Source organism: Salvelinus alpinus, chromosome 4, assembly GCF_045679555.1.
Source record: "Salvelinus alpinus chromosome 4, SLU_Salpinus.1, whole genome shotgun sequence".
Taxonomy (NCBI): domain Eukaryota; kingdom Metazoa; phylum Chordata; class Actinopteri; order Salmoniformes; family Salmonidae; genus Salvelinus; species Salvelinus alpinus.
Genome location: NC_092089.1, coordinates 46,679,703 through 46,706,326, shown reverse-complemented (window position 1 = coordinate 46,706,326; position 26,624 = coordinate 46,679,703). Strand labels below are relative to the sequence as shown.

Below are 26,624 nucleotides of genomic sequence, written 5' to 3'. Positions count from 1 at the left end.
TGAATCTTTTATATGTACATCTTTGTACATTTATTTGATAAGAATAGACACAGCAGAATTACAGCACACATCTGGGGAGTTGCATAGAAATTACTCATATTACTGTCACATCAAAATGCATAGAAAAAGGAAATGTATCACACAAAAACAACAGGGCATATGTAGTGCATAAAACATGCCAGCTTCTACAGCACTGTGAATGTACATCATATGTACTGTACATTCCAATGCATATATCACAGAGGCTTCATGTCAAATAGCACCCTATTAAGCCCACTACTTTTGACCAGGTCCCATAGGGCTCTGGTGAAAAGTAATACACTATATAGGAAATAGGGTGACATTTGGGACACTTTAAGTGGTTCAAGCACCAATGAGACAAAGGCACTAAACAATCAGTAGCTTAGCCTGGCGCTAACACTTCATCAAATTACGTTACCCAGAATCCTCTCTCCTCTCCCTGGAACTACCGTATCTATGCTTCAGCCTTAGTAGAGACTTCAACAGCACTGGCCAGAGTTCACAAGAGTTCATCAGTTAGGGCCTCCGACAATCTGTCCCCCATGCGCCCTTATGCATACAGGTTTTTCTTCCTACTGGTCTCATCCTCATAGGATAGAAGCAGAGCCTTCTGCAAAACCCTCTACATTCCGTTCCTGGACTAAAGACATTGCATAATGAAACCTTATAGCTGTCAGATCTCTATCAAACGTCAGAGGAAATATCAATTAAACATCATTCAGTGATTGGTGAGAATCCCTCACTAACCTCGCATGGGTCTTTGAGGACTGACTTTGGGAGCCCTGGTTGAAATACTCTTCAGACAGACTTCCATTCCAACTACCAACTAAACCCATTCAGAGACCATTGATAAAGATTAGCTTATGCTGTATTAAAAAGTATAGCATTAAGGTGCAATGGTAGACATCTTTTCAATACGCACAACATAGTCTGGACTTTCATTAGTGTCTTCACATGAATTGTTTAGGTTAGAGTTTGTGGGTTGGTGCTGTTATGCCTAATGGTTAGTACTCAAAATATGACTATATTCTATATGGGAGTGGCAAGGCTGTATATGTAAAGTTACTGTATTTTACATAAGATACTACCAGAACTATCATTCAATATGTATGCACAAAGCCCAAGCGAAATTATCATGTATATCTTTGACACGTCTTGACCCATTTGAAATGGTTGCAATTTGAGGCAATTTCATACATTTCATGTTACTTCACAATGAATAACATGTCATTCTGACACTTGTTGATAGCTCCTTGGGAATGTAAACACAATCATGACATCGTCCATACATAAAAAACATATACATACATACAAAGTACATAGTAAAACCATTTTGATGAGCCCCCGTGCTTTGCTATAATGAGAGGATTCAGTGACTCTGTCTGTGACTTATTCAGATGCATTACGTCATAATGTCAGCCCAGTGCTCTCCCCATCATTCATATTCCTGCTTGTATCTACTCTCTATGGAGAAATGTAAAACTTTGTTGTGGTCATGGTCAATTCAAAGAGGTCATATTGTCCAAACTACTTTGATTTAATGAAGTTCTCTACTATCAACTCATTTCTAGGATGGCACCTGAGGCACATTCCTCAAATACTCAAGATTATTTGGATTCCTCAGTTGCTCTTGGTTACAAGGCTATTCCATTTGGTTAAATAGGAAATAAGATGCCAATGGTCAGAGAGACTTAAGGAACAGCACCATTCACCATCTGTTAAAGATTTGCATTGGTCTTGTTCTAGGTGTATATTTGCAGTAGTATGTATTGCCAACGAGAGAGACATGCACCCTTCTACACTAATGGACTTCCCTGGTGTACACAAACGGGCAGCATATTTATTGAAATGTCCCAGGTAAGAATACGTTCATCAAACAAGTTCAGACAGGTTTCAGGATACATTTAGCTAGAACAAGCTCGGTCAGAATGTGTTTCCACTTCGGAAAAAGATTAGGAAAGACAAGGCCACATCTCACTGAGATATCTGCCTGCATTCTTATCATCATTCAATATGTATGCACAAAGCCCAAGCTATCGACCTGTCCTTGAGAAGCACTAGCTACATTATGTCTCAGATATAGCCTATTTGGGAAAGAGCTGTCTCCGCCCCTTGGCTTTGATTCGAGGGAAGGTGGCACTAGTTTCTGTGCTGATTGGTTGAGAGCGAAAAGGGGTGTTGCCTCCTTGTCTGCACAGCAGGAAGTCCACACTAGAGGAAGTCATGGCATAGAAGACGTTTCCTGTGGCAGGGATGACCAACTCTACAGGGCAGAACAAGAAAAGTCATCACTACAATAAATATGAACAGTGAACTGTTAAAGTGATTTCGCATGATCGGGTTGAGAAATGTCTTTACCTTTTCCCTCTGGCAATAGTTGGATCAGCTCATATCTGGATGCTTGTTTGGGGTCCTGACTGTGTTTTTCTAAGGCAGAACTGATCACAGTGGGCGTCTTGTCATTGCTTGTCACCTGAGGAAAGAGAGAAGAAGAACGACAATGATACCAGACAGCTTGACTCCTAGTTATAATATCCTGTGTACAACCTGAGGAAATGTTTTGGACTACTATCATTAACGGATATTTGTGGATTAAAGTAAATGGTCATGAGTGCAGGGTGCAGTGCAGTGTATAATTTGATACCAAAAAAAGGCAAATATCTCTAATTAAATCTCAACCCAATATATCATTATCCCAGCTCAGTACCAGTATGCTTCTGTACATATTCCCATCTTGTAAATCCATCCGTATCCTGACGATCCGCATATCAGGCCCAGACCCTTTGTTGTTATTGGTGGGATTGTTGCCACAGGAGACTGATCGACGATGTGATTTGATAGGAGTGGATGGTGTCAATGCAGACGGGATGGGGTCATTGGTGGGAGGGGAGGAGTCAACATCCAGACAGGAAACTGAGGGGGATTTCATATGCTGAAATAATAATAGTGATGAAAATAATAAAAAAACATTATACTTACTGATATGACAAGATAAAAAGTGGCTGTTGCGTGAAGGCCAAAGCAAATAAAAAGACACAGAAGAGAATTAAAAGATCAAAGATTTTCCTCTTTTAAAAGTGCTCTTCTGTATGTTTTTACGACATTTGTTTTAAAACAATCATATTTGATTACTAGTAAACAGCAATACTTAGCAATAACTACGAGTATTTGCGCATGAATAGTAATTGCATGCTCTGCAATTCTAGCTGGCAATGCAAATATATTTTTGGGAAAGTAGGTAAAATAACTGGAAATATTAGGTCTCATTTTGTAATTACCTTGGTGAATTTGGAAAGAAAGTGACAGACGGGGGAGGGGAAGTCAAAAAGACCGTCACTGTCAGCAACAAGGCTGGTCCTGGAGGAATTCAGGCTGTAAGGAGGTGAGAGAATCATATCATGTATGTTCATCATGCACCGTAATCTGCATGACAACAACCTACAAAACATCTTACTCAACCCCTGAGAAATACATAGTAAATGTACAAGCTTGGCTTTCAGCTCTTTCCAATGTTGTATGTTAATTGACCAGCTCTTGCACTGTGTGAGGATATTTTTAATGGAAAACAGTACGGAGGACTTACCCCCAGACCCCCAAGTCAATTTTCCACAACTGATTACTTATGGCCACATTACTACAAATTTGACAGTCAAATAGTCAAGATAGTCACTAGATATACAGTATATAGTATGTGGACACCCCTTCAAATGAGTGGATTCAGCTATTTCAGCCACACCCGTTGCTGACAGGTGTATAAAATCGAGCACACAGCCATACAATCTCCATAGACAAACATTGGCAGTAGAATGGCCCATACTGAAGAGCTTAGTGACCTTCAATGGGGCACTGTCATAGGATGTCACCTTTCCCACAAGTCAGTTCACCAAATGTATGTCCCGCTAGAGCTGCCCAGTCAACTGTAAGTGCTGTTATTGTGAAGTGGAAACATCTAGGAGCAACAACAGCTCAGCCACGAAGTTGTAGGCCACACAAGCTCACAGAACCGGACTGCCAAGTGCTGAAAAAATTGTCTGTCCTCAGTTGCAACACTCTCTGCCGAGTTCCAAACGGCCTCTGGAAGCAACGTCAGCACAATAACTGTTCATTTGGAGCTTCCTGAAATAGGTTTCTTAATCTTAACAATGCCCCCGTGTACAAAGCGAGGTCCATACAGAAATGGTTTGTCAAGATTAGTGTGGAAGAACTTGACTGGCCTGCACAGAGCCCTGATCTCAACCCCATTGAACACCTTTGGGATGAATTGGAGCGCCAACTGCGAGCCAGGCCTAATCGCCCAACATCAGTGCCCGACTTGTGGCTGAAAGCAAGTCCCCGCAGCAATGTTCCAACATCTAGTGGAAAGCCTTCCCAGAAGTGGAGGACGTTATAGCAGCAAAAGGGGGACCAACTCCATATTAATGCCCATGATTTTGGAATGAGATGTTTGACGAGCAGGTGTCCACATACTTTTGGGTCATGTAGTGTAGTATAGTTCACAGACAATGCTGACTGGCCATTCTTTTACAATAGTACTGAGCCCATATAACCAGTGTATTTCACTATACATAGTGAAAGGTATCTGCAGTGAATACGACCGGCATGTTGTGTGTAGAGTGTAATAATAGGCCTCATTACTTTGGGCACCGTGTGATGATGACTGTAGGGTTCAGGGTACGACCAGAGCTCGGTTCGCACGGCACCTCGATTTCATTGGACAGTCTGTAACTGCAGACATCATGTAATGTGATTAGCGATCATCATAATTGTAGAGTTCCATGTATGTACAAACGTGAATGTTTTGATTGTAAAATGAATAAAACCTAAAGACAATCACGGCTTACCTTTCTTCTTCATTTAACGAGGGTACACTTTGGTACCACTGTAGGAATGCCTCGTCAGTGAGGAAAACACAGTTTTTACAGGAAGACTGCAGTAGTCGGATCTGAGCTAAAACCTCAAACTCCTGCAAAGAGAAAAACAAATCATTATCATCAAATTAATCTCCAGTACTAATGGCACATTGTCAGTTGAAATGCTAGAAGTTAAACATTAATATGTGCATGAATGCACCGCTTCAGAATTCAATACACTGCCACACATTTAATGACACAACAGAAAAGCAATTTATGAAGACCATCTGCTATATTGAGCCAGAGGCTAATGAATTGGTCTGGATCCTGGAATAACTGAACATGTGGACAATGGGCGATGAGGAATTTAAACAGCAGCAGTGCAAAGGCCCTGATTGCATCACTTACTCGTCTCCTCTTGTCAAAGTTGATGTAGCCGTTCTGAAACGGAGGAACAGGATATTATGTCACTGTCAATGCAACTTATTATTTTTTTTAAATTACAACTTCACCACTAGAGCTTATGACCAATTTCCTGTTGATGGACACATGATGAGGGATAAATGACTGTACATGAAGGGACTCACCTCTAGTCTGTCTTTGACGGCCGTGTCCAGCATGGTGAGGTCTGTGAGGAAGATCCCCAGGTAGGGTACTGTGCCCTGGGCAGTGGACTGTGTGAGAGAGTGGAGGGGTGGAGAATAATGAAAACCAAAAACAGAGGCATAGGGCTTCAGGCTTCCCAGACACAGATGAAGCCTACTCAATGCATGCTCAGTGGAGAACCTTGGGTTAAGACCGGTGAATGTACTGTATATCAAGTTGTCCTTACTTAACCATCAACGATTCCTATATTGAAGAAATACCAGCATTGCATTACGCTACATCAGCAAAGGATTATTTGATGCCCTTTGTACAGTATATTCCATGCTTCTTCCTTCAAGGAAAAAATGATTATGAGCTTTGTGAGTGACTTCAAACTCGCTTATAGGAGCACTTACCCCTATCTGTCTCCTGTTGGTCATCTTTCCGTCCAGGTTGGCGAACTTCGAAGTGCCCTCCTGAAAAACACAGACAAACATCTAAGCATGACAATCTGGAACACAATGTAGAATTTAGAACCATGGCTACAGTGAGGGAAAAAAGTATTTGATCCCCTGCTGATTTTGTACGTTTGCCCACTGACAAAGAAATGATCAGTCTATAATTTTAATGGTAGGTTTATTTGAACAGTGAGAGACAGAATAACAACAAAAATATCCAGAAAAACGCATGTCAAAAATGTTATAAATTGATTTGCATTTTAATGAGGGAAATAAGTATTTGACCCCCTCTCAATCAGAAAGATTTCTGGCTCCCAGGTGTCTTTCATACAGGTAACGAGCTGAGATTAGGAGCACACTCTTAAAGGGAGTGCTCCTAATCTCAGTTTCTTACCTGTATAAAAGATACCTGTCCACAGAAGCAATCAATCAATCAGATTCCAAACTCTCCACCATGGCCAAGACCAAAGAGCTCTCCAAGGATGTCAGGGACAAGATTGTAGACCTACACAAGGCTGGAATGGGCTACAAGACCATCGCCAAGCAGCTTGGTGAGAAGGTGACAACAGTTTCTGCGATTATTCGCAAATGGAAGAAACACAAAAGAACTGTCAATCTCCCTCAGCCTGGGGCTCGATGCAAGATCTCACCTCGTGGAGTTGCAATGATCATGAGAACGGTGAGGAATCAGCCCAGAACTACACAGGAGGATCTTGTCAATGATCTCAAGGCAGCTGGGACCATAGTCATCAAGAAAACAATTGGTAACACACTACGCCGTAAAGGACTGAAATCCTGCAGCGTCCGCAAGGTCCCCCTGCTCAAGAAAGCACATATACATGCCCGTCTGAAGTTTGCCAATGAACATCTGAATGATTCAGAGGACAACTGGGTGAACGTGTTGTGGTCAGATGAGACCAAAATGGAGTTCTTTGGCATCAACTCAACTTGCCGTGTTTGGAGGAGGAGGAATGCTGCCTATGACCCCAAGAACACCATCCCCACCGTCAAACATGGAGGTGGAAACATTATGCTTTGGGGGTGTTTTTCTGCTTAGGGGACAGGACAACTTCACCGCATCAAAGGGACGATGGACGGGGCCATGTACCGTCAAATCTTGGGTGAAAACCTCCTTCCCTCAGCCAGGGTATTGAAAATGGGTCGTGGATGGTTACTCCAGCATGACAATGACCCAAAACACACGGCCAAGGCAACAAAGGAGTGGCTCAAGAAGAAGCACATTAAGGTCCCGGAGTGGCCTAGCCAGTCTCCAGACCTTAATCCCATAGAAAATCTGTGGAGGGAGCTGAAGGTTCGAGTTGCCAAACGTCAGCCTCGAAACATTAATGACTTGAAGAAGATCTGCAAAGAGGAGTGGGACAAAATCCCTCCTGAGATGTGTGCAAACCTGGTGGCCAACTACAAGAAACGTCTGACCTCTGTGATTGCCAACAAGGGTTTTTCCACCAAGTACTAAGTCATGTTTTGCAGAGGGGTCAAATACTTATTTCCCTCATTAAAATGCAAATCAATTCATAACATTTTTGACATGCGTTTTTCTGGATTTTTTTGTTGATATTCTGTCTCTCACTGTTCAAATAAACCTACCATTAAAATTATAGACTGATCATTTCTTTGTCAGTGGGCAAACGTACAAAATCAGCAGGGGATCAAATACTTTTTTCCCTCACTGTATGTGCTCCAAAGCCCTGAGTAGTAACTGTGTAGTAGGCCCTCAGTTCCAGACAAACTGAGGAAGCAGCTTGCTTAGTAAGTTATCAAAGCACAGCAGAAGGCAGTGTGATATTTTTCCAACATCAAAGCCTGGAGTGAAGCTTTCAAACGAAAGCTCCGGCATATGTTTCCATGAATTCCTGCGTGGATGCCTTGGTGAAATTGCAGCTAATGTAAGGTATTGATGCATGCACAACGCATAACAGTGAATGAAAATGCAGCTAATCCTACCGATTTCCAGCCCCCCCCCCCCCCCCCGTCAGAAATTCACAATGCAATACATGTTAAGAAACGGGTGAATTTAGATTGACAGGACATGGACATTGAGAGGCTGTACACTCCCAGATTAAGCCTTCCTCTAGGTTAAAAGGCATGATTCATGATTCAAAGTGATTTTTAACCCTGGAGTAGTGCTTAATCTGGATCTGTGTAGCGCAACCGCTCTTGAATATATATGAATTTGAGTTGAGTTAAACACGTTTGGTGTGATCTCTGATGACACTTCACATGAGACCTGTCCTCTTCTCATACCGCTTGTATTATGGGATGTCTGTCAGTGCACTGTGTGTGTCTGTGTCTCTGTGTGTATGTGTACATGCGTATGTACATATGGTACGTGCGTGGTGTGTGTGTGCGTACGTCTCAATCACTGTGACTCACCTCTTTCAGCAGCTCCCTGCTCTGGGAGTAGTTGTCCTTCTCAGAGAAAATGTTGGACAGCTCCTCGTATCTCCTCACTGCTTCCCTGTCAGACAGAGTCACATGACAACAACAATGAGCCATGCACCCAAAGAGGGTATTAGGGGCCTGGACTGACATTTCTCTGCCGTCTACTGGGCCTTACTATAATCCACATCCAAGCGAATCAGCGAGCTATGATTAGTTTAGCTACGATTGGGGAAATTATAGCAAGATGGGTAGATCAACGCGCGGTAGTGTTTTGGAACGTTAAATGTGTTTGACTATGGGAAAGGATGGTGTTATATCAATGACAACGTGATTAAATTCCAGAGTTTTTGAAATGTCTGTGTTGTAAAAAAAAAAAAATGTAAAAGACAGTTATGACAATGATAGTGTTACGAGAATGACAATGTTATGGGAATGACAATACTTTGAAAACATCTGCAATACAAGTACGTTTTGCTGTGGTCAAGTGGTCTAGGCCGCTGCCTCCAGTGCATATGTACTGCTGTAGCATGGGTTCAAATCAGGTCGCCCATTTCAGCACACTCTTCTTTACCTAGAACCAAAAGGGTTTTTCAGCTTTCAGCATAGCAGAACCCTTAGAAGAACCCCTTTTGGTTCCAGGTAGAACCCTTTTGGAACCCTTTTTTCTAAGAGTGTATCGCTCTCTATCCAATAAACATACAAAGACAAAAAATATATATATATATGTTTTTCTGTTATACCAATCGGAATGCTTCCTCCACCAACCTGTCAGTTTCTAGCCACGTCTTCCTTAGTCTGTGTACTGGGTTACTCTGCAGGGCAGACACGATGGCGTAGAGAGACGAAAAGTTTTTCCTGGCTCTGCATTCCTGTTGAAACACACACAGTACAGCATTGTCTGAGAATACCTGCAGCTGGATCAATGGGGTTGTTTGGCACTCGCTGTCTGACATGGTCAACTATATACATTCCTAAAGTGACTTCTCCCATAAAAACCTGTTGATGAGGTGACGTGAGTGTTTTGGCAACAAACCGTGATATCTAGCCTGAGAGTGTGTGTGAGATTGTGTGTGTTTCAAACAAGTTCCTTCACACACACAGGAGCTAGCTAGGCTTTTAGTCGTGAAGGAGAAAGAGGTCTGGCAGTGACTCCATAACAACATAACATGTGTCCATAACAACCATGTGCCCATAACAACCTGAGGACTGTGTGTGTGTGTGTGTGTGTGTGTGTGTGTGTGTGTGTGTGTGTGTGTGTGTGTGTGTGTGTGTGTGTGTGTGTGTGTGTGTGTGTGTGTGTGTGTGTGTGTGTGTGTGTGTGTGTGTGTGTGTGTGTGTGCGTGTGTGCGCGTGTGTGGCAGAGTGTGTAAGCAAGTAAGCAAGAAAGTGTGTGTGATTGTGTGTGTGGAGTCAGCAGGAACAGCCCTGCTGCAAGCTGCTAATGTTCTCCTAAGTTACAGGATGGCAGTACTACATCTACTGTGAGCACCTTTACAGAGAGAGGAAAGTATTATGCGGAAAGTCAAGTACAGTGTAGTCTTGTTAATGGTTTGAGAAAGACAGCTTAGTATTCTGCTCCCAATTCTCTACTTCAACCCAAAATCCCAAACCTATTGCTGTTGTGCCCTTGAGTGAGGTATTTAACCTCGAACTTCCTCCAGAGGAATGCTGCTTCCAAACTCTCAACAGGTGTGTGTGGACAATAAAGTTATTCTATTGTAATGATGACCGGCTGACCTCTGCCACGCTGATCCATTTCTCCAGGAGGCAGGCTCTCTGCTGGCTGCGGAGCTGCGTGGGCCACAGGCACGAAGCCATCACGGCATTGGCCAGCCGGTTGAACTGGCGTACAGTGGCCCGGACGGACCAACATACACCCTCGCGGCCCTTCTTGTCTCTCTGAGACCACAGGGAGCCCAGGCAGTGGTACGGGACCAGACGCACAAACAGCTCCTGTTGGGAGAGAGTGGGGGAAGAGGTAAGGAGTGAGTGAGTGACCGGGATTGAGGGAATAAGAGGTAGAGAGTGAGTAAACATTGAGAGAGAGACAGAGAGAGAGAGAGAGAGAAAGAGAGACAGGCAGACAGAGAGAGAGAGAGAGAGCAAGGCATAGCCAGAAAGATTGCAAGTATGAGTAAGTATGAGTAGTATGAGTAAGAAAGGGTCAGAGAGACATAACAATAGAAAAAGAGGAACACAATTAAGACTGTGGTAAAGTGCATGTTCCCATGATCTATATAAGGTTAGGCGGAGTAATGATACCGTAGGGGTCAGAGGTTAAACCCACCGTCTCTATCTTGGTGAGCTGCTCAGCAATCAGCCCAGCAGGGAAGCCCAGGATATTGGTGGGATCAAACTTAGTGGGGTCAGCAGGAGGGCTGGCGATGGTCCTATCTAAACGACAGAGATGATGCAATACGAATCCCAATGAATGTAGGTCTATATTAACTGATACAAATGAAAGGCTTATTCAGTCGGGTTGGCAGTGGAAAGAGACATTAGGGTGGTCAGGTTCCACCAGATTTGGATGGTAGACAGCAGACAGTGGGAATAGAACCCTGAAGATCATCACAGAAAACTACTGGAAACAATTTGGAGGAGAGTTCTGCCCATATATATCTATGGTTATGCCACCCACAAAATCCTCATATAACCTCAGGTTGGCAGTGCCATGACTGTCATAAACCCAGAGTGTATAGTGACCTGAACTAGAGTCAGGCAGTAGGGCCTGTTCACTGAGCTCCTCTGCGAGTTTGAGGAGGCGACCCCTGATCTCTATCCCAGAGGGGTCGGAGGGCAGCAGGGCGGCCAGGCGCAGCAGAAGACCAGGCTCTCCCAGAGAGCGGAAGTCCTCAGGATACTCCGACAGCCACATACTGAACACCATACACACCGCTCTGGGAGAGGGAGAGCGGAACGGGAGAAAATATGCATGAAGTGTGCACACACACACACACACACACACACACACACACACACACACACACACACACACACACACACACACACACACACACACACACACACACACAAGAGGGATCATATAGTATCAGACTCACCTGTTGAAGGGTTGCCTAGTCTGACTCCTTGTACTTTCTCCTGGTGGATGTTGCAATCTGGAGAAAGAGGGAAGAAAAGAGAAATAAATAGAGAGACAAAAGTTCCTTTGAGAGAAAAAAAAGCTGAATAAGAGATGGTTTCTTCAGGGTAACGCAGAGGCATCACAACGTCTCCTTTCCTTCCCTTGGTCTTTCAACAGCACTTCAAAAAGGTTTTGTAACACTACATACAACCGGTGTGCAATGCATTGTTTCCTCTGTCTTCCCTACCTGTCGATGAGGATGTCCAGCACTCTCTTGGTGGAGGTAAAGGAGCGATAGGTGGAGAGGAAGATGGTGATGAAGGAGGAGTCTCCCATGGCGAAGGAGTGGAGGAGGTGCTGCACCAGCTTCTCCTCTGTTCCCGCCTTCACACTCTGCGAACGAGAGCTGGACTGGAGGGAGAGAGAGAGAGATTCATAACAATACTACCATGACAATACAGACTTACAAACATAACATGTAAGGATGTAAGGTGTAATTATACTGTCATTTCTGTGCATTGTATAATGGTATGTATTCTCACTGTTGCACTGGTGGGGGCGCCATGCTGTTGCTTCACCACTACATGGTATATCACTCCGTCCTCTTCCTCCTCCACCACAGTAGACTGAGGAAGAGAGAAAGAGTATGATTAAGAGTATGATTCAGATTTTTTTTTGCATAATTCATACTCCCACTGTTACCAAAATCTAGTTATTCATGCTTATCTCAAGTTGCATTGACCTACCAAATCCAGAGGACAGTACCAAGTTGTCTTCATGGGGGAAGTCTCCCCCTGTGGAATACAATAACATCCAATAAAGATAAGTGCTGTCACATGACCATAACCAGAACCTTAGGTTTTAACATAAATCCCCGATGTTCCCATGAAGCATATTATGTTATTAGAATTGTACAATAATAAACATACATATTTAGGAGTTTCAGAGGGCAAAGCAGTTTTAACAGAAAATATCTGAATGGGTTGAAAAGAGAAAACAAACAAACATGGGTGAAATATCATCAGAATCTGTTAAGGTTGTAAGTGGAGTACGTCTTAACACAAAACAACCCACAGTCAATTGTAAATGTAACTAAACCGACGGATCACAACATCTTTCATATGTTTTGGAAAGCAAACAATGCATCATTTTGACAGAAATGACAACATTACATGAAATAAACCCTCTGAATACTTGCAAAACAGCTGTGATACTGTACTGAAATGACCTGCTCAGTTTCACTGAACCATTCCATGAAATAGGCCGACTATGAGTACAATAGCAAAACATCCTAATGTACCTGGGGGGGGGGGGGGGGGGGGTAATGCCTTAGTGGATATATCAGTGTACACTTCCCCTGCCATTTACACACATGAAAATGTGATTTTCCATGCTGAAAAATGCATGAGAAAACACAGTGACGTCAGTCTGACATCAACAATCCATACCAGTGACCCAAACAGAAGACCGACTGGTCATATGTGAATCATTCAACATGTAAAACCACAACAACGTCAACACGTTTTAAAGCTATTTAGGGCATTGCACTGCCTCCTTTTGCATTAACTTCCCCCTTCAGTTGAGATCCAACCACAATATGATGATAAGCAATATCCAGGTCAACATATACGTGCAAATGCATTAAGCACAAAGCAGGTCATATAGACCACTGACCAGACATCACAGTTACGCAACAACTGCTGTATCCTATAACATGTCTATCAGTTTCCTTTTTTGACATGCGGAGGTGCCTTCTGTAATCACCTTCAGTAACCACTCATTCAAGTCAATTGGAGTACTGAAGGTCCATGCTCAGTTAATGTAGTGAAATGATCTTATTTTGGGCTCCCGAGTGGCGCAGCGGTCTAAGGCACTGCATCTCAGTGCTAGAGGAGTGTCTGTCTGAGACACTACAGACCCTGGTTCGATTCCAGGCTGTATCACAACCGGACGTGATTGGGAGTCCCGTAGGGCGGCGGAGAATTGTCCCAGCGCCATCCGGGATAGGGTTTGGCCGGGGTAGGCCATCATTGTAAATTAGAATTTGTTCTTAACTGACTTGCCTAGTTTAACAAAGGATGAATAAAAAAATCCATAGTCTGTCTATTATCATGACATAGGTTCAGAACATGTTGGTCGACCTACATGTTTCTGTTGTTGATCTCATATGTCTGTTGCTCTTTCTCTTTCCCCCCTATCTGTACCTGATTGACATTGACCCAAAAAAACACAAGTTACCTTTGTCTCGACAAGTCCAGACAGGCTACAAGCCTTTAGCTTCTTTGAGAACTTCACAAGAAAGCCACAAACACCATCTTGTCCACTTTCTTTCATCGGTCTTTTTAGTTTCCTATTTTCTCCTTGACCGTCGTTTTTCAATGACCGAGGGATTGTTTGTCTTTCAGTTTGTCTGGCTCTCGGACACACATAAACACACCTGGAGCCATCATTAGGTAGGGCCACCCCCTCTGTGTGCCTGCGTCACATGGACACACCCATAACACACACAGAGATAGACGTATGCACACGTATACACACACTCACACACTCACTCACTCGCAACCAGGCACACACACACACACACACACACTCACTCACTCACGCAGGCAGGCAGGCAGGCAGGCAGGCAGGCAGGCAGGCAGGCAGGCAGGCAGGCAGGCAGGCAGGCAGGCAGGCAGGCAGGCAGGCAGGCAGGCAGACAGACAGACAGACAGACAGACAGACAGACAGACAGACAGACAGACAGACAGACAGACAGACAGACAGACAGACAGACAGACAGACAGACAGACAGACAGACAGACAGGAGAGGGATGATATATTATATAATATTATAATATATACTCACCTGTTGAACACACAGGGGACTCACATAGCCTACACACAATGAGAAGGCCTGCAGCTATTGGCTGAACAATACCTTCTCTCTTTCAATCCCTCCTTCCCTCTCCCCCACTCTCTTTTCCTGTGTGAATGACCTACATTTGTAACTAAACCTGTTTAACTATATCTCTTCCCACAATGAATAGAGTAAATTTAGAGGCAGACCTAATTGACTAAACTCATCCTCCATCATCAACATTTCAACAAACCTGCTCTGAGGATCATTACATCCTCTGACACTGACCTGTTAATATGTGACATATGCTAATGACTTCATAAATGTTCCTAGTCAACTAATAAAGCAGGAAGCACGCCCTGTTTACTCAAGGGGCTAACTACACTATGTTGACACACAGGTGAAGGCTTTCACAGCCTCACAATGATAGACTTGTTCAGGCTACAGCCTGTTAGCACTAGTAGAAGCTAGGTCTGGCTGTTAGCATGTTAACCAACTGACCTCCTCCTGCAGGGAGGAGGTCAGAGATCTGGCAGTGTGGTGCCAGGACAACCACATCTCCCTCAATGTGAGCAAGACAAAGGAGCTGATCGTGGACTACAGGAAAAGAAGGGCCGAACAGGCCCCCATTAGCATTGACGGGGCTGTAGTGGAGCGGGTCGAGAGTTTCAAGTTCCTTGGTGTCCACATCACCAACAAACTATCATGGTCCAAACACACCAAGACAGTCGTGAAGAAGGCACGACAACACCTTTCCCCCTGACGAGACTGAAAAGATTTGGCATGGATCCCCAGATCCTCAAAAAGTTCTACAGCTGCACCATCGAGAGCATCCTGGCCGATTGCATCCTGGCCAATTGCATCAACGCCTGGTATGGCAACTGCTCGGCATTCGACCGCAAGGCGCTACAGAGGGTAGTCCGTATGGCCGACTGCATCACTGGGGCCAAGCTTCCTGCCATCCAGGACCTATATACTAGGCGGTGTCAGAGGAAGGCCCAAAAAATGGTAAAAGACTCCAGTCAACCAAGTCATTGACTGTTCTCTCTGCTACCGCATGGCAAGCGGTACAGAAACACCAAGTCTAGGTCCAAAAGGCTCCTTAACACCTTAAGACTCCTGAACCCCCCCCCCCCCCTTTTGTTTTTACACTGCTGCTACTCACTGTTTATTATCTATGCATAGTCACTTTACCCTTACCTAGATGTACAAATACCTTCGACTAACCTGTGCCCCCGCACCCGGTATCGAGTCAATATAGCCTCGTTATTGTTATTTTATTGTGGTCCTTTTTTTTCTTTTTTACTTTAGTTTATTTAGTAAATATTTTCTTAACTCTATTTCTTGAGCTGCATTGTTGGTTAAGGGCTTGTAAGTAAGCATTTCATTGTAAGGTCTACACCTGTTGTATTCGGCAGTCGTGGAAAAAGTCATACTTGAGTAAAAGTAAAGATACCTAGAAAATGACTCAAGTAATAGTATAAGTCACCTAGTAAAATTCTACTTCATTAAAAGTCTAAAGGTATTTGGTTTACAATATACTTAAGTATTAAAAGTAAGATTATAAATCATTTCAAATTCCTTATATTAAGCAAACCAGATGGCACCATTTTCTTGTTTTTTATTTATTTATGGAAAACCATTTACATAATTTACAAACGAAGCATGTTGGTTAGTGAGTCCGCCAGATCAGAGGCAGTAGGGATGACCAGGGATGTTTGGTTGATAAGTGTGTGAATTTGACTATTGTCCTGTCCTGCTAAGCACTCAAAATGTAACGAGTACTTTTGGGTGTTAAGGAAAATGTATGGAGTAAAACGTACAATATTTTCTTAAGGAATGTAGTGAAGTAAAAGTAGTCAAAAATATAAATAGTAAAGTAAAGTACAGATACCCCCAAAAAAGACTTAAGTAGTACTTTAAAGTATTTTTACTTAAGTACTTTACACCATTGGTATCCGGCGCATGTGACAAATAAAATTTGATTTGATTTGAACTCTAGCTAGCATCGACTACTAGCCGTTGTTAGCCTGTGTAGCTCTGTTTACCGGCACCTATAACCATACTTTCTGCACACATATGACTCTATGCAACAGACAGAAGGAAGGTTGTGTAAATACATGGACTGCAAACCAGTTGAAGAGGATTTCTAACCTTGGTTTATTCACCTTAATGTACACAGAAAGAATATAATACACAAGGACTTTTAGAGATGATTATTTCTGTGTTGTCATCAATGCTAGCCTACATCAGGTCACGAAAAACAGTGACTACAGGCTTTGTACTGTAGGCCTACAGTAGCACTATGCATTCAACTAATCAGGGTGTTATAAACTAGGCTAACAGCACAGTCACTGTTTCTAAGAGACTGCAGTTGTAAAAGTGAGGCAAAATACAACTTGTTTACATTTTTAACATAGGTCTACTGTAGGCCTACTTTTCTATGGTATTATGTTTTTGTCTCAAGCAGTAGGTCTAAGGTTAAGTTTACCCACAACTCTTCCTGGTACAGTTACGTACAGTAGAACCACTTACTTGGGACCATCCGTGTCAACCTCAACCAAACACAATCACCACATCTCAGTCTGTGAGTGGCGATGGAACAGGGAGGCACCAATGAGGATGTCTAATATTGTGGCATGTAACAACCCCTACAGTGTTTCTGTTCTACCAAATGCACAAAATCTTTGAATCTGTTTGAGTGCATTTTCCCCAACAATCAATACAAGGACTTGGCTGCTCCACTGTAAGGAAAAGCTGGCTCACGGAGCAGATGATAATAATCATGGAAGTAAGTGGCTGAGGTTCATTCCATGAGAAACATCTTGATAAGGAAATTTGCTTGACTCTCCTCAGATACCGCATCATTCAAATCTCCCATTTTGTCTGCTCATGTTTACAGATTTTGTCCAATGTTATCTTTCGTTCGCCCACTTTTTCCATCGCTGCTAGTTTTAACTCAATGTTCATACTCTTTATGTGGAACCTCTCTCATGATTCAACATGCTCCTTGTCTCTATATTTCCATCTTTTCTCTCCATAGAGGAAGTACATAATGAGCGGAGACAAACACAGGAAGCACGACGTGCTGTTGTGACAAGCTGCTATTTTTTCTCTCTCTCTTTCCCTCACAACCCGGCCTCCTCTGACCACTACGATAGGCATCGGTGCAGGGGGGGAAAGCAGGAAGAGCCTCCCAATCTCTCAATCTTCACCCCCTGTCTTTACACAGTCTCAAGTTCTACTTCCGTCACTTGTTCGTCAACATCAGACATTTTGGGCTATGTCTCTTTAAATAAGTATCTATGGTTGTTATACAGTATGATCAAATGGGTATGTGAGCAAATGGGAGCGTATTGTTATGTGAAAACGTAATCCCACCACTGAAACCAATATTGTTGACTACTTTACACAGCAATACAATTGGGGCTCGTAAATATATCCTCGGAAGTTTTATTTAAAGATGCCTATTGTTTTTTTTTAGCTCCCTACTCTCCCTCTCAGGCTCCCACCCCTTCCTTCCCATCTTTCCCCGCTCTTCTTCTCACGCTTTCATCTGTGCATCCCATGGTACCCTCTCTACTCTTTAAAGTGAGCCCTGGTGGTATTCTAGAGCTGCTCTATTTCCTTATATCAAAGTCTTAAGGTTGTTTTAACTATCAGGGTCATATTGGCAAGACACTTCGTTTTTTTTGTTCAGAATGAATATTCAGTAGACTATATGGGTCACCACATATGACAAACCATAGGCCCCATTTTAAGATAAGCGGAAATACTACTGAAATGATTCCACCAAGCTATACCTGCAAAACAAATGTTGAAACCTGACCTAAAGAACATGTTGCCCTGTGTGGAAAAGTTTCATTGCCTGCAGGGGGGGGATGGATTGTCATTGTGAGGCCTGACCCCATTGTCTAAATCCATTCACATGCATCTAAGTTTCCCTCATTAAAGAGTGAACAAGTGGCTTGATTCAATTCCACTTGATAGAATGGCCTCTGAAACCCAGCCTATGATATCTGAGTGGAGTGGGGGATGTGGCAGCTGTACAACACACAACACATAGACCCACCCGCTGGTGGCCACCCATAGATTATTTAACACGGGTGGCAGGGTAGCCTAGTGGTTAGAGTGTTGGGCTAGTAACCGAAAGGTTGCAAATTCGAATCCCCGAGCTGACAAGGTACAAATCTGTCGTTCTGCCCCTGAACAAGGCAGTTATCCCACTGTTCCTAGGCCGTCAATGAAAATAAGAATTTGTTCTTAACTGACTTGCCTAGTTAAATAAAGGTAAATAATAATAAACACGAGACACCTAGTACAGTGGCCATGTCATGTGACACAAACAGAACAAGAGGGAAGTTACCACTGCAGCTGGTGCCTGAGTCAGTGTGACTTCTTTTTATAGCTCCGGGGAGTTTCTTGAGACTGCATGCTAAGTGAAGTCAAAGCCAATGAGACGAGCATCATGTGCACTACGCACTAAAGCCAAGTAGCAAGTGTATGAGAGTTAGTCAGTGGAAAATTATGGAGTTAATTGACACGTAATTAAGAGACAATCAAATAAATCTTAAATTGAACTGATACGGTCTGCAATTATTGGGTGAATATAATGATTTGTCATATCAAAGTGATGAAATTACATTGGCCTAAGTGTCATAAAATTGTGGCCCCCTCCCAGTTAGGGGGAGTGATGAGCTCTACAGCAGTCTCACAACTCAATCGCTGGTTGAAAACTGTTTTCTGCTCCCAAAATATAGAATTTGTAGATAATTGTCCCTCCTTCTGGGACTCACCCACAAACGGGACCAAGCCTGTCCTGTTGAGGAGTGACGGACTCCATCCTGGCTGGAGGGGTGCTCTCATATTATCTACGAACATAGACAGGGCTCTAACTCCCCTAGCTCCACAATGAGATAGGGTGCAGGCCAGGCAGCAGGCTGTTAGCCAGCCAGCCTGCCAGCTTAGTGGAGTCTGCCACTAGCACAGTCAGTGTAGTCAGCTCAGCTATCCCTATTGAGACCGTGTCTGTGCCTAGACCTAGGTAGGGCAAAACTAAACATGGCGTTGTTCGTCTTAGCAATCTCACTGGGATAAAGACCTCCTCCGTTCCTGCCATTATTGAAAGAGACTGTGATACCTCACATCTCAAAATAGGGCTACTTAATGTTAGATCCCTCACTTCCAGGGCAGTTATAGTCAATGAACTAATCACTGATCATAATCTTGATGTGATTGGCCTGACTGAAACATGTCTTAAGCCTGATGAAGCCTGATGAATGTACTGTGTTAAATGAGGCCTCACCGCCTACTCAATCACTTTTTATAGCTACTGTCACGCCCTGACCATAGAGAGCCTTTGTATGTCTCTATTTGGTTTGGTCAGGGTGTGATTTGGGGCGACATTTCTAAAATAAAAGGAAAATGTACGCTCACCACGCTGCACCTTGGTCTTCTTCCAGCATCGGCCGTGACAGCTACTGTTTACAGGCCTCCTGGGTCATATACAGAGTTCCTCACTGAGTTCCCTGAATTCCTATCGGACCTTGTAGTCATGGCAGATAATATTCACATTTTTGGTGACTTTAATATGGAAAAGTCCACAGACCCACTCCAAAAGGCTTTCGGAGCCATCATCGACTCAGTGGGTTTTGTCCAACATGTCTCCGGACCTACACACTGCCACGGTCATACTCTGGACCTAGTTTTGTCCTGTGGAATAAATGTTGTGGATCTTAATGTTTTCCCTCATAATCCTGGACTATCGGACCACCATTTTATTATGTTTGCAATCGCAACAAATAATCTGCTCAGACCCCAACCAAGGATCATCAAAAGTCGTGCTATAAATTCTTGGACAACCCAAAGACTCCTAGATGCCCTTCCAGACTCCCTCCGCCTACCCAAGGACGTCAGAGTACAAAAATCAGTTAACCACCTAACTGAGGAACTCAATTTAACCTTGCAGAATACCCTAGATGCAGTCGCACCCCTAAAAACAAAAACATTTGTCATAAGAAAGTAGCTCCCTGCTATACAGAAAATACCCGAGCTCTGAAGCAAGTTACCTGAAAATTGGGACGGAAATGGCGCTACACCAAACTGGAAGTCTTCCAACTAGCTTGGAAAGACAGTACCGTGCAGTATCGAAGAGCCTCACTGCTGCTCGATCATCCTATTTTTCCAACTTAATTGAGGAAAAAAAAAAAAATCCAAAATGTATTTTTGATACTGTCGCAAAGCTAACTAAAAAGCAGCATTCTCCAAGAGAGGATGGCTTTCACTTCAGCAGTGATAAATTCATGAACTTCTTTGAGGAAAAGATCATGATCATTAGAAAGAAAATTACGGACTCCTCTTTAAATCAAAGCTCAGTTGTCCTGAGTCTGCACAAATCTGCCAGGACCTAGGATCAAGGGAGACACTCAAGTTTTTTAGTACTAAATCTCTTGACACATTGATGAAAATAATCATGGCCTCTAAACCTTCAAGCTGCATACTGGACCTTATTCCAAATAAACTACTGAAAGAGCTGCTTTCTGTGCTTGGCCCTCCTATGTTGAACATAATAAACAGCTGTCTATCCACCGGATGTGTACCAAACACACTAAAAGTGGCAGTAATAAAGCCTCTCTTTGAAAAGCCAAACCTTGACCCAGAAAATATAAAAAACTATCGGCTTATGTCGAATCTCCCATTCCTCTCAAAAAATGTAGAAAAAGCTGTTGCGCAGCAACTCACTGCCTTCCTGAAGACAAACAATGTATATGAAATGCTTCCGTCTAGTTTTAGACCCCATCATCACTAAAACTGCACTTGTGAAGGTGGTAAATGACCTTTTAATGGCGTCAGACCGAGGCTCTGTATCTGTTCTCGTGCTCCTTAGTGCTGCTAATGATAACATCGATCACCACATTCTTTTGGAGAGATTGGAAACCCAAATTGGTCTACACGGACAAGTTCTGGCCTGGTTTAGATCTTATCTGTCGGAAAGATATCAGTTTGTCTCTGTGGATGGTTTGTCCTCTGACAAATGAACTGTAAATTTCAGTGTTCCTCAAGGCTCCGTTATAGGACCACTATTGTTTTCACTATATATTTTACCTCTTGGTCATGTCATTCGGAAACATAATGTTAACTTTCACTGCTATGCGGATGACACACAGCTGTACATTTCAATGAAACATGGTGAAGCCCCAAAATTGCCCCCCCTGGAAGCCTGTGTTTCAGACATAAGGAAGTGGATGGCGGCAAATGTTCTACTTTTAAACTCGGACAAAACAGAGATACTTGTTCTAGGTCCCAAGAAAAAAAGAGATATTCTTTTGAATCTGACAATTAATCTTGATGGTTGTACAGTCGTCTCAAATAAAACTGTGAAGGACCTCGGCGTTACTCTGGACCCGGATCTCTCTTTTGACGAACACATCAAGACTGTTTCAAGGATAGCTTTTTCCATCTATGTAACATTGCAAAAATCTGAAACTTTCTGTCCAAAAATGATGCCAAAAAATGTATCCATGTTTTTATCACTTCTAGGTTAGACCACTGCAATGCTCTACCTTCCAGCTACCCAGATAAAGCACTAAATACACTTCAGTTAGTGCTAAATACGGCTGCTAGAATCTTGACTAGAACCCCCCCAAAAATGTGATCATATTACTCCAGTGCTAGCCTCTCTACACTGGCTTCCTGTTAAGGCAAGGGCTGATTTCAAGGTTTTACAGCTAACCTACAAAGCATTACATGGGCTTACTCCTACCTATCTTTCCGATTTGGTCCTGCCGTACATACCCACACGTACGTTACGGTCACAAGACGCAGGCCTCCTTACTGTCCCTAGAATTTCTAAGCAAACAGCTGGAGGCAGGGCTTTCTCCTGTGGAGCTCCATTTTTATGGAATGGTCTGCCTACCAATTTGAGAGACGCAGACTCGGTCTCAACCTTTAAGTCTTTATTGAAGACTCATCTCTTCAGTAGGTCCTATGATTGAGTGTAGTCTGGCCCAGGAGTGTGAAGGTGAACGGAAAGGCACTGGAGCAACGAACCGCCCTTGCTGTCTCTGCCTGGCCGGTTCCCCTCTCTCCACTGGGATTCTCTGCCTCTAACCCTATTACAGGGGCTGAGTCACTGGTTTACTGGTGCTCTTCCATGCCGTCCCTAGGAGGGGTGCGTCACTTGAGTGGGTTGAGTCACTGACGTGATATTCCTGTCCGGGTTGGCGCCCTCCCTTGGGTTGTGTTGTGGCAGAGATCTTTGTGGGCTATACTCGGCCTTGTCTCAGGATGGCAGAGATCTTTGTGGGCTATACTCGACCATGCCTCAGGACTACCTGGCCTGATGACACTTTGCTGTCCCCAGTCCACCTGGCCGTGCTGCTGCTCCAGTTTCAACTGTTCTGCCTGCGGCTATGGAACCCTGACCTGTTCACCGGACGTGCTACCTGTCGCAGACCTGCTGTTTTCAACTCTCTAGAGACAGCAGGAGCGGTAGAGATACTCTGAATGATCGGCTATGAAACGCCAACTGACATTTACTCCTGAGGTGCTGACCTGTTGCACCCTTGACAACGACTGTGATTATTATTATTTGACCCTGGTGGTCATTTATGAACATTTGAACATCTTGGCGATGATCTGTTATAATCTCCACCCAGCACAGCCAGAAGAGGACTGGCCACCCCTCATAGCCTGGTTCCTCTCTAGGTTTCTTCCTAGGTTCTGGCCTTTCTAGGGAGTTTTTCCTAGCCACCGTGCTTCTACACCTGCATTGCTTGCTGTTTGGGGATTTAAGGCTGGGTTTCTGTACAACACTTTGTGACATCAGCTGATGTAAGAAGGGATTTATAAATACATTTGATTGATTGATAAATGAAGTAGTATAATATCTCACAAACACATTCTTTCCTATAAAAGAGGCGAGAACTTACAATGGAAACAATTATCTGCGTACTTTAGGGTTGAAAAGGAGTAAAACCCAGATATTGGTGACAGAACAACAAGGCTGTGTGAGTATAGAATAACCCAGCAATGGACTGCCACAACTAGTCTGATAAAACCTTTACAGCCTCTGTCTCAGCCAGTGGAACATAAACAAAGGTTATACATCGTGAGAAAAACACGAATGCTGTCAACCTGTCCAGGTTTGCACACTTTCAAATCAACCAACACAACCCTTTCTGTTTCAGGGGAATTCAACTGGATATAAATAAATAGTGAATTATATTAGAAAATACATGTAATATGGTCATAAGAGTAATGCTCAAGAAAACAACATCTTAGCAAAAATGTTACAGTAGTCTACTTGGAAATCTCAAGACATGAGCATTTTCTTCAATGCTTGGTGGTCAAACATCATCTCATTCACTGGCATGCCTTGATGGAAAGTACCTCCTCTTTAGTGTCCGTCTTCGAAATCAAAATGACTGAAATCCCTGAGGTTCTTTGAAAACCAACTGACCGCATCTGCTGTTTACTCAAGGAACTGGTAGGGGAGCTCTGTTACCACGGTTTCACAGACCACTGCTCTAATTGCCTAACCCCCTACCCTGGTTGGTCTGAGGAATGTGATACATTTTAAAGGGCAAGACTAAGAGGACAACCTGACTTAAAGCTGCAAAATGTAACTTTTTGGGCGACTGACCAAATTCACATAGAAATGTAAGTTATAGATCTGTTATTCTCATTGAAAGCAAGTCTAAAACACTGTAGAGCTGTTCTATGTGAGCTATTTCTATGCTTCCCGGTCTTAAGTTTCACTTTTAAGACTTTTACTTTCGGTTTTGTACATCAGCTTCAAACAGCTGATAATACATTGAAAAGTGAAAAGATTTTTCACAGCGGTTTAGACGGTAGAATGATTCTAATAGTTTGTTTTTTCCCTAGCACTGCACAGCCGATTCATATAATTAAAGCTTGATGGTGAGTTGGTTATTTGAATCAGCTATGTAGTGTTAGGGCAAAAACCAAAATGTGCACCCAGGACAGTTTCTGTATCAAATCAGCCATTTGTTGGATTCCCCATAGATTAATTTATTTAATATGAGACCACTGGAGAAAGTTTGCTATGTGAGAGAACAGGAAACAGTGCCCTCCATAACTTCACAGGTATTAAAGTGCAACTGCACCTTGATGTATCCTTCATCACAATTTTCTTTATCTTTATTTAACTAGGCAAGTCAGTTAAAGAACAAATTCTTATTTTTAATGACAGCCTAGGAAGAGTGGGTTATCTGCCTTGTTCAGGGGCAGAACAATAGATGTTTACCTTGTCAGCTCAGAGATTTGATCTTGCAACCTTCTGATTACTAGTCCAACACTCTAACCACTAGACTACCTGCCTACCCAGATGAAACTACTACTGCAGTTAATTGCTGTGAATGAGTTACTTACAGTACATGTTCCTAATCAAGTTAATCAAATATAAAATCACTTCCAACCTCAGAGGAGTTCAGTCCAGTACTCTCAGTCACTTGTCCTGATTGGCTGCTGAGGCGAACATTGTCAGGCGCTAAAGGCCGGTAGCCAATGAGGGGTACATCCCTTGACTCCACCCCTGGCAGGTCCATCCCACCTGTTCGCATACTACGAGGGATCATGGTACCGACGGCTAGAGACACAAAATAAACAATAGGCACTTATGGGGTTAATTGGTTATAATTTAAATGTTCTACTCAGAAAATGAGAGTCAATGGCACAGGACCAACATAATTTTATAGTTCATGGACTTTAACCAACTCGGAAAGGCATAAAAAAATAAACACAATAGTATATATATTGTACAATAAAAATAATTGTGTACCAAAGCTTTGGTGGTAGCAGTTCATTTGTTTACATGATGATTTACATTTCACTGTGCCCTGCTCCAGCATTGAATTTGAATGCCAGCTCTTCCTTCCTTTTCCCTTCTCCCTCCCTGAGATGTGGATTGCCATGATGATGGAAATCTAGAAAACACTGTTACACGGTAGGGCAGGAGGAGGATGTTGACATGTACCACTATATATATTTAGAGACAGCAGATATTCATGTGACCATGCATTGCTGATTCACATTAGTGAAACTGTTTCAGAACATTTTTTGCCAAGCAAGTGTGGTGTAGGCTACTGTATATGAATGTACGGCATATGGATATGTCAGAAGACTTCTTGATCTTGTATGGTTAATGTCATTACTTCAGTAAGGATGCTAAATGTGTTTAAATAGGTGGAACAAACATTTTATGTTTACTCTTTATCTGTGTAATTAAGGGTTTGTTATTGTTATTTTATTTTACTGCTGCTCTTTAATTATTTGTTACTTTATTTCTTATTCTTTTAGGTATTTATCTTAAAACTGCCTTGTTGGTTAAGGGCTTGTAAGTAAGCATTTCACTGTAAGGTCTACTACACCTGTTGTATTCGGCACATGTGACAAATACAATTAGATTAGATTTGATTTGGGCTACCTGTTATACATAGCTTTTTGTCTGTGAAATTAAATGCACTTTTCTACCCTACATGCACTGTTATACAATCGGCTTATATGGGACACTAATCAACTCAATCACATCATCTTTGGGAACATGGTACTAAACTTTGAAGTGTATTTCAGTCTTGAGGGCCTACATATAATTAGGCCTAGTGTTATTAAACATATATATATTGGTTATAGGAAAACATATCTGTAAAATGTGTCTATATACTGACTGTTAGTTTGTCATCATAAACAACCAACGGTTATCCACCGGTCTGAATAACTTCCATTCGTGACATTGCTGCCTTTTTGAGGAAGGCAAACATTACATTTTGGTCTGCATGAGTGAGTCCACACTGTAACTATGCTACAGATGGTCACACCCCAATTGCATATGTTCCCTTTCAATTCAACCAACCGATGGGTGGTGCTGTATTGACTTCTCAACCAAATTGTGTTCGCCTTCAATCATAGGAAACAAGACACTATAGGGGTTAAGCGTAATATGATGATAAAGTTTGCGTGTAAAGCATTTGTTTTTTTAGTAACCAAATACACAAGGTTTAGGCCTATTTGTAGAAGGCCATATATATTAAATGTTATGAGGGCCCTACAATTAAAGAGATGATGAAATTACAAAATGTCATTCATGGCTATATCGTATGATCGAACTTACTGAATGTTGAGTGTCCAACTACGGTCAGCTAAATTCCGCCAGCATTGGATAGCTGTAGTGTTTGCCGCCGTGGAATATACGGTTACCGGTTAGTGGACGAATGTCGCGCCCATCCGTTCCAGCACCGACGTCGGAAGAGAGTTTCTCACCCCCTCTATCAGTATCTGTGTCCCCCTCTGGTCGCCTGTCAACCTTCTAGTGCTGATAGCAGCACTGAGCGCATTCGTGTGCCGCACACTCCCTCACTGCTTTCTGT

At 42.9% G+C, this 26,624-nt stretch overlaps 1 protein-coding gene across 4 annotated transcripts; it reads right to left on the bottom strand.

The window, feature by feature from the left end:
- Positions 1 to 4: 4 nt before the first annotated feature.
- On the bottom strand, positions 5 to 26,624 carry LOC139573784 (ral guanine nucleotide dissociation stimulator-like 2). Of its 4 annotated transcripts, XM_071397640.1 has the most exons (20): positions 26,369 to 26,624; positions 24,678 to 24,847; positions 12,146 to 12,193; positions 11,942 to 12,025; positions 11,647 to 11,810; positions 11,377 to 11,433; positions 11,021 to 11,214; positions 10,605 to 10,711; positions 10,055 to 10,270; positions 9,083 to 9,186; positions 8,309 to 8,393; positions 5,873 to 5,932; positions 5,459 to 5,545; positions 5,280 to 5,312; positions 4,863 to 4,984; positions 4,657 to 4,746; positions 3,300 to 3,393; positions 2,729 to 2,953; positions 2,380 to 2,494; positions 5 to 2,284 (listed from the first exon to the last, which is right to left on the bottom strand). In XM_071397640.1, exons 2-20 carry the CDS (start codon positions 24,834 to 24,836, stop codon positions 2,106 to 2,108), a joined length of 2,223 nt encoding a protein of 740 aa, XP_071253741.1. In that variant the 5' UTR covers positions 24,837 to 24,847; positions 26,369 to 26,624; the 3' UTR covers positions 5 to 2,105. The 4 variants fall into 4 exon arrangements, with proteins under 4 accessions (XP_071253741.1, XP_071253742.1, XP_071253744.1 ...); XM_071397641.1 differs by lacking the exon at positions 12,146 to 12,193; XM_071397643.1 differs by lacking the exon at positions 24,678 to 24,847.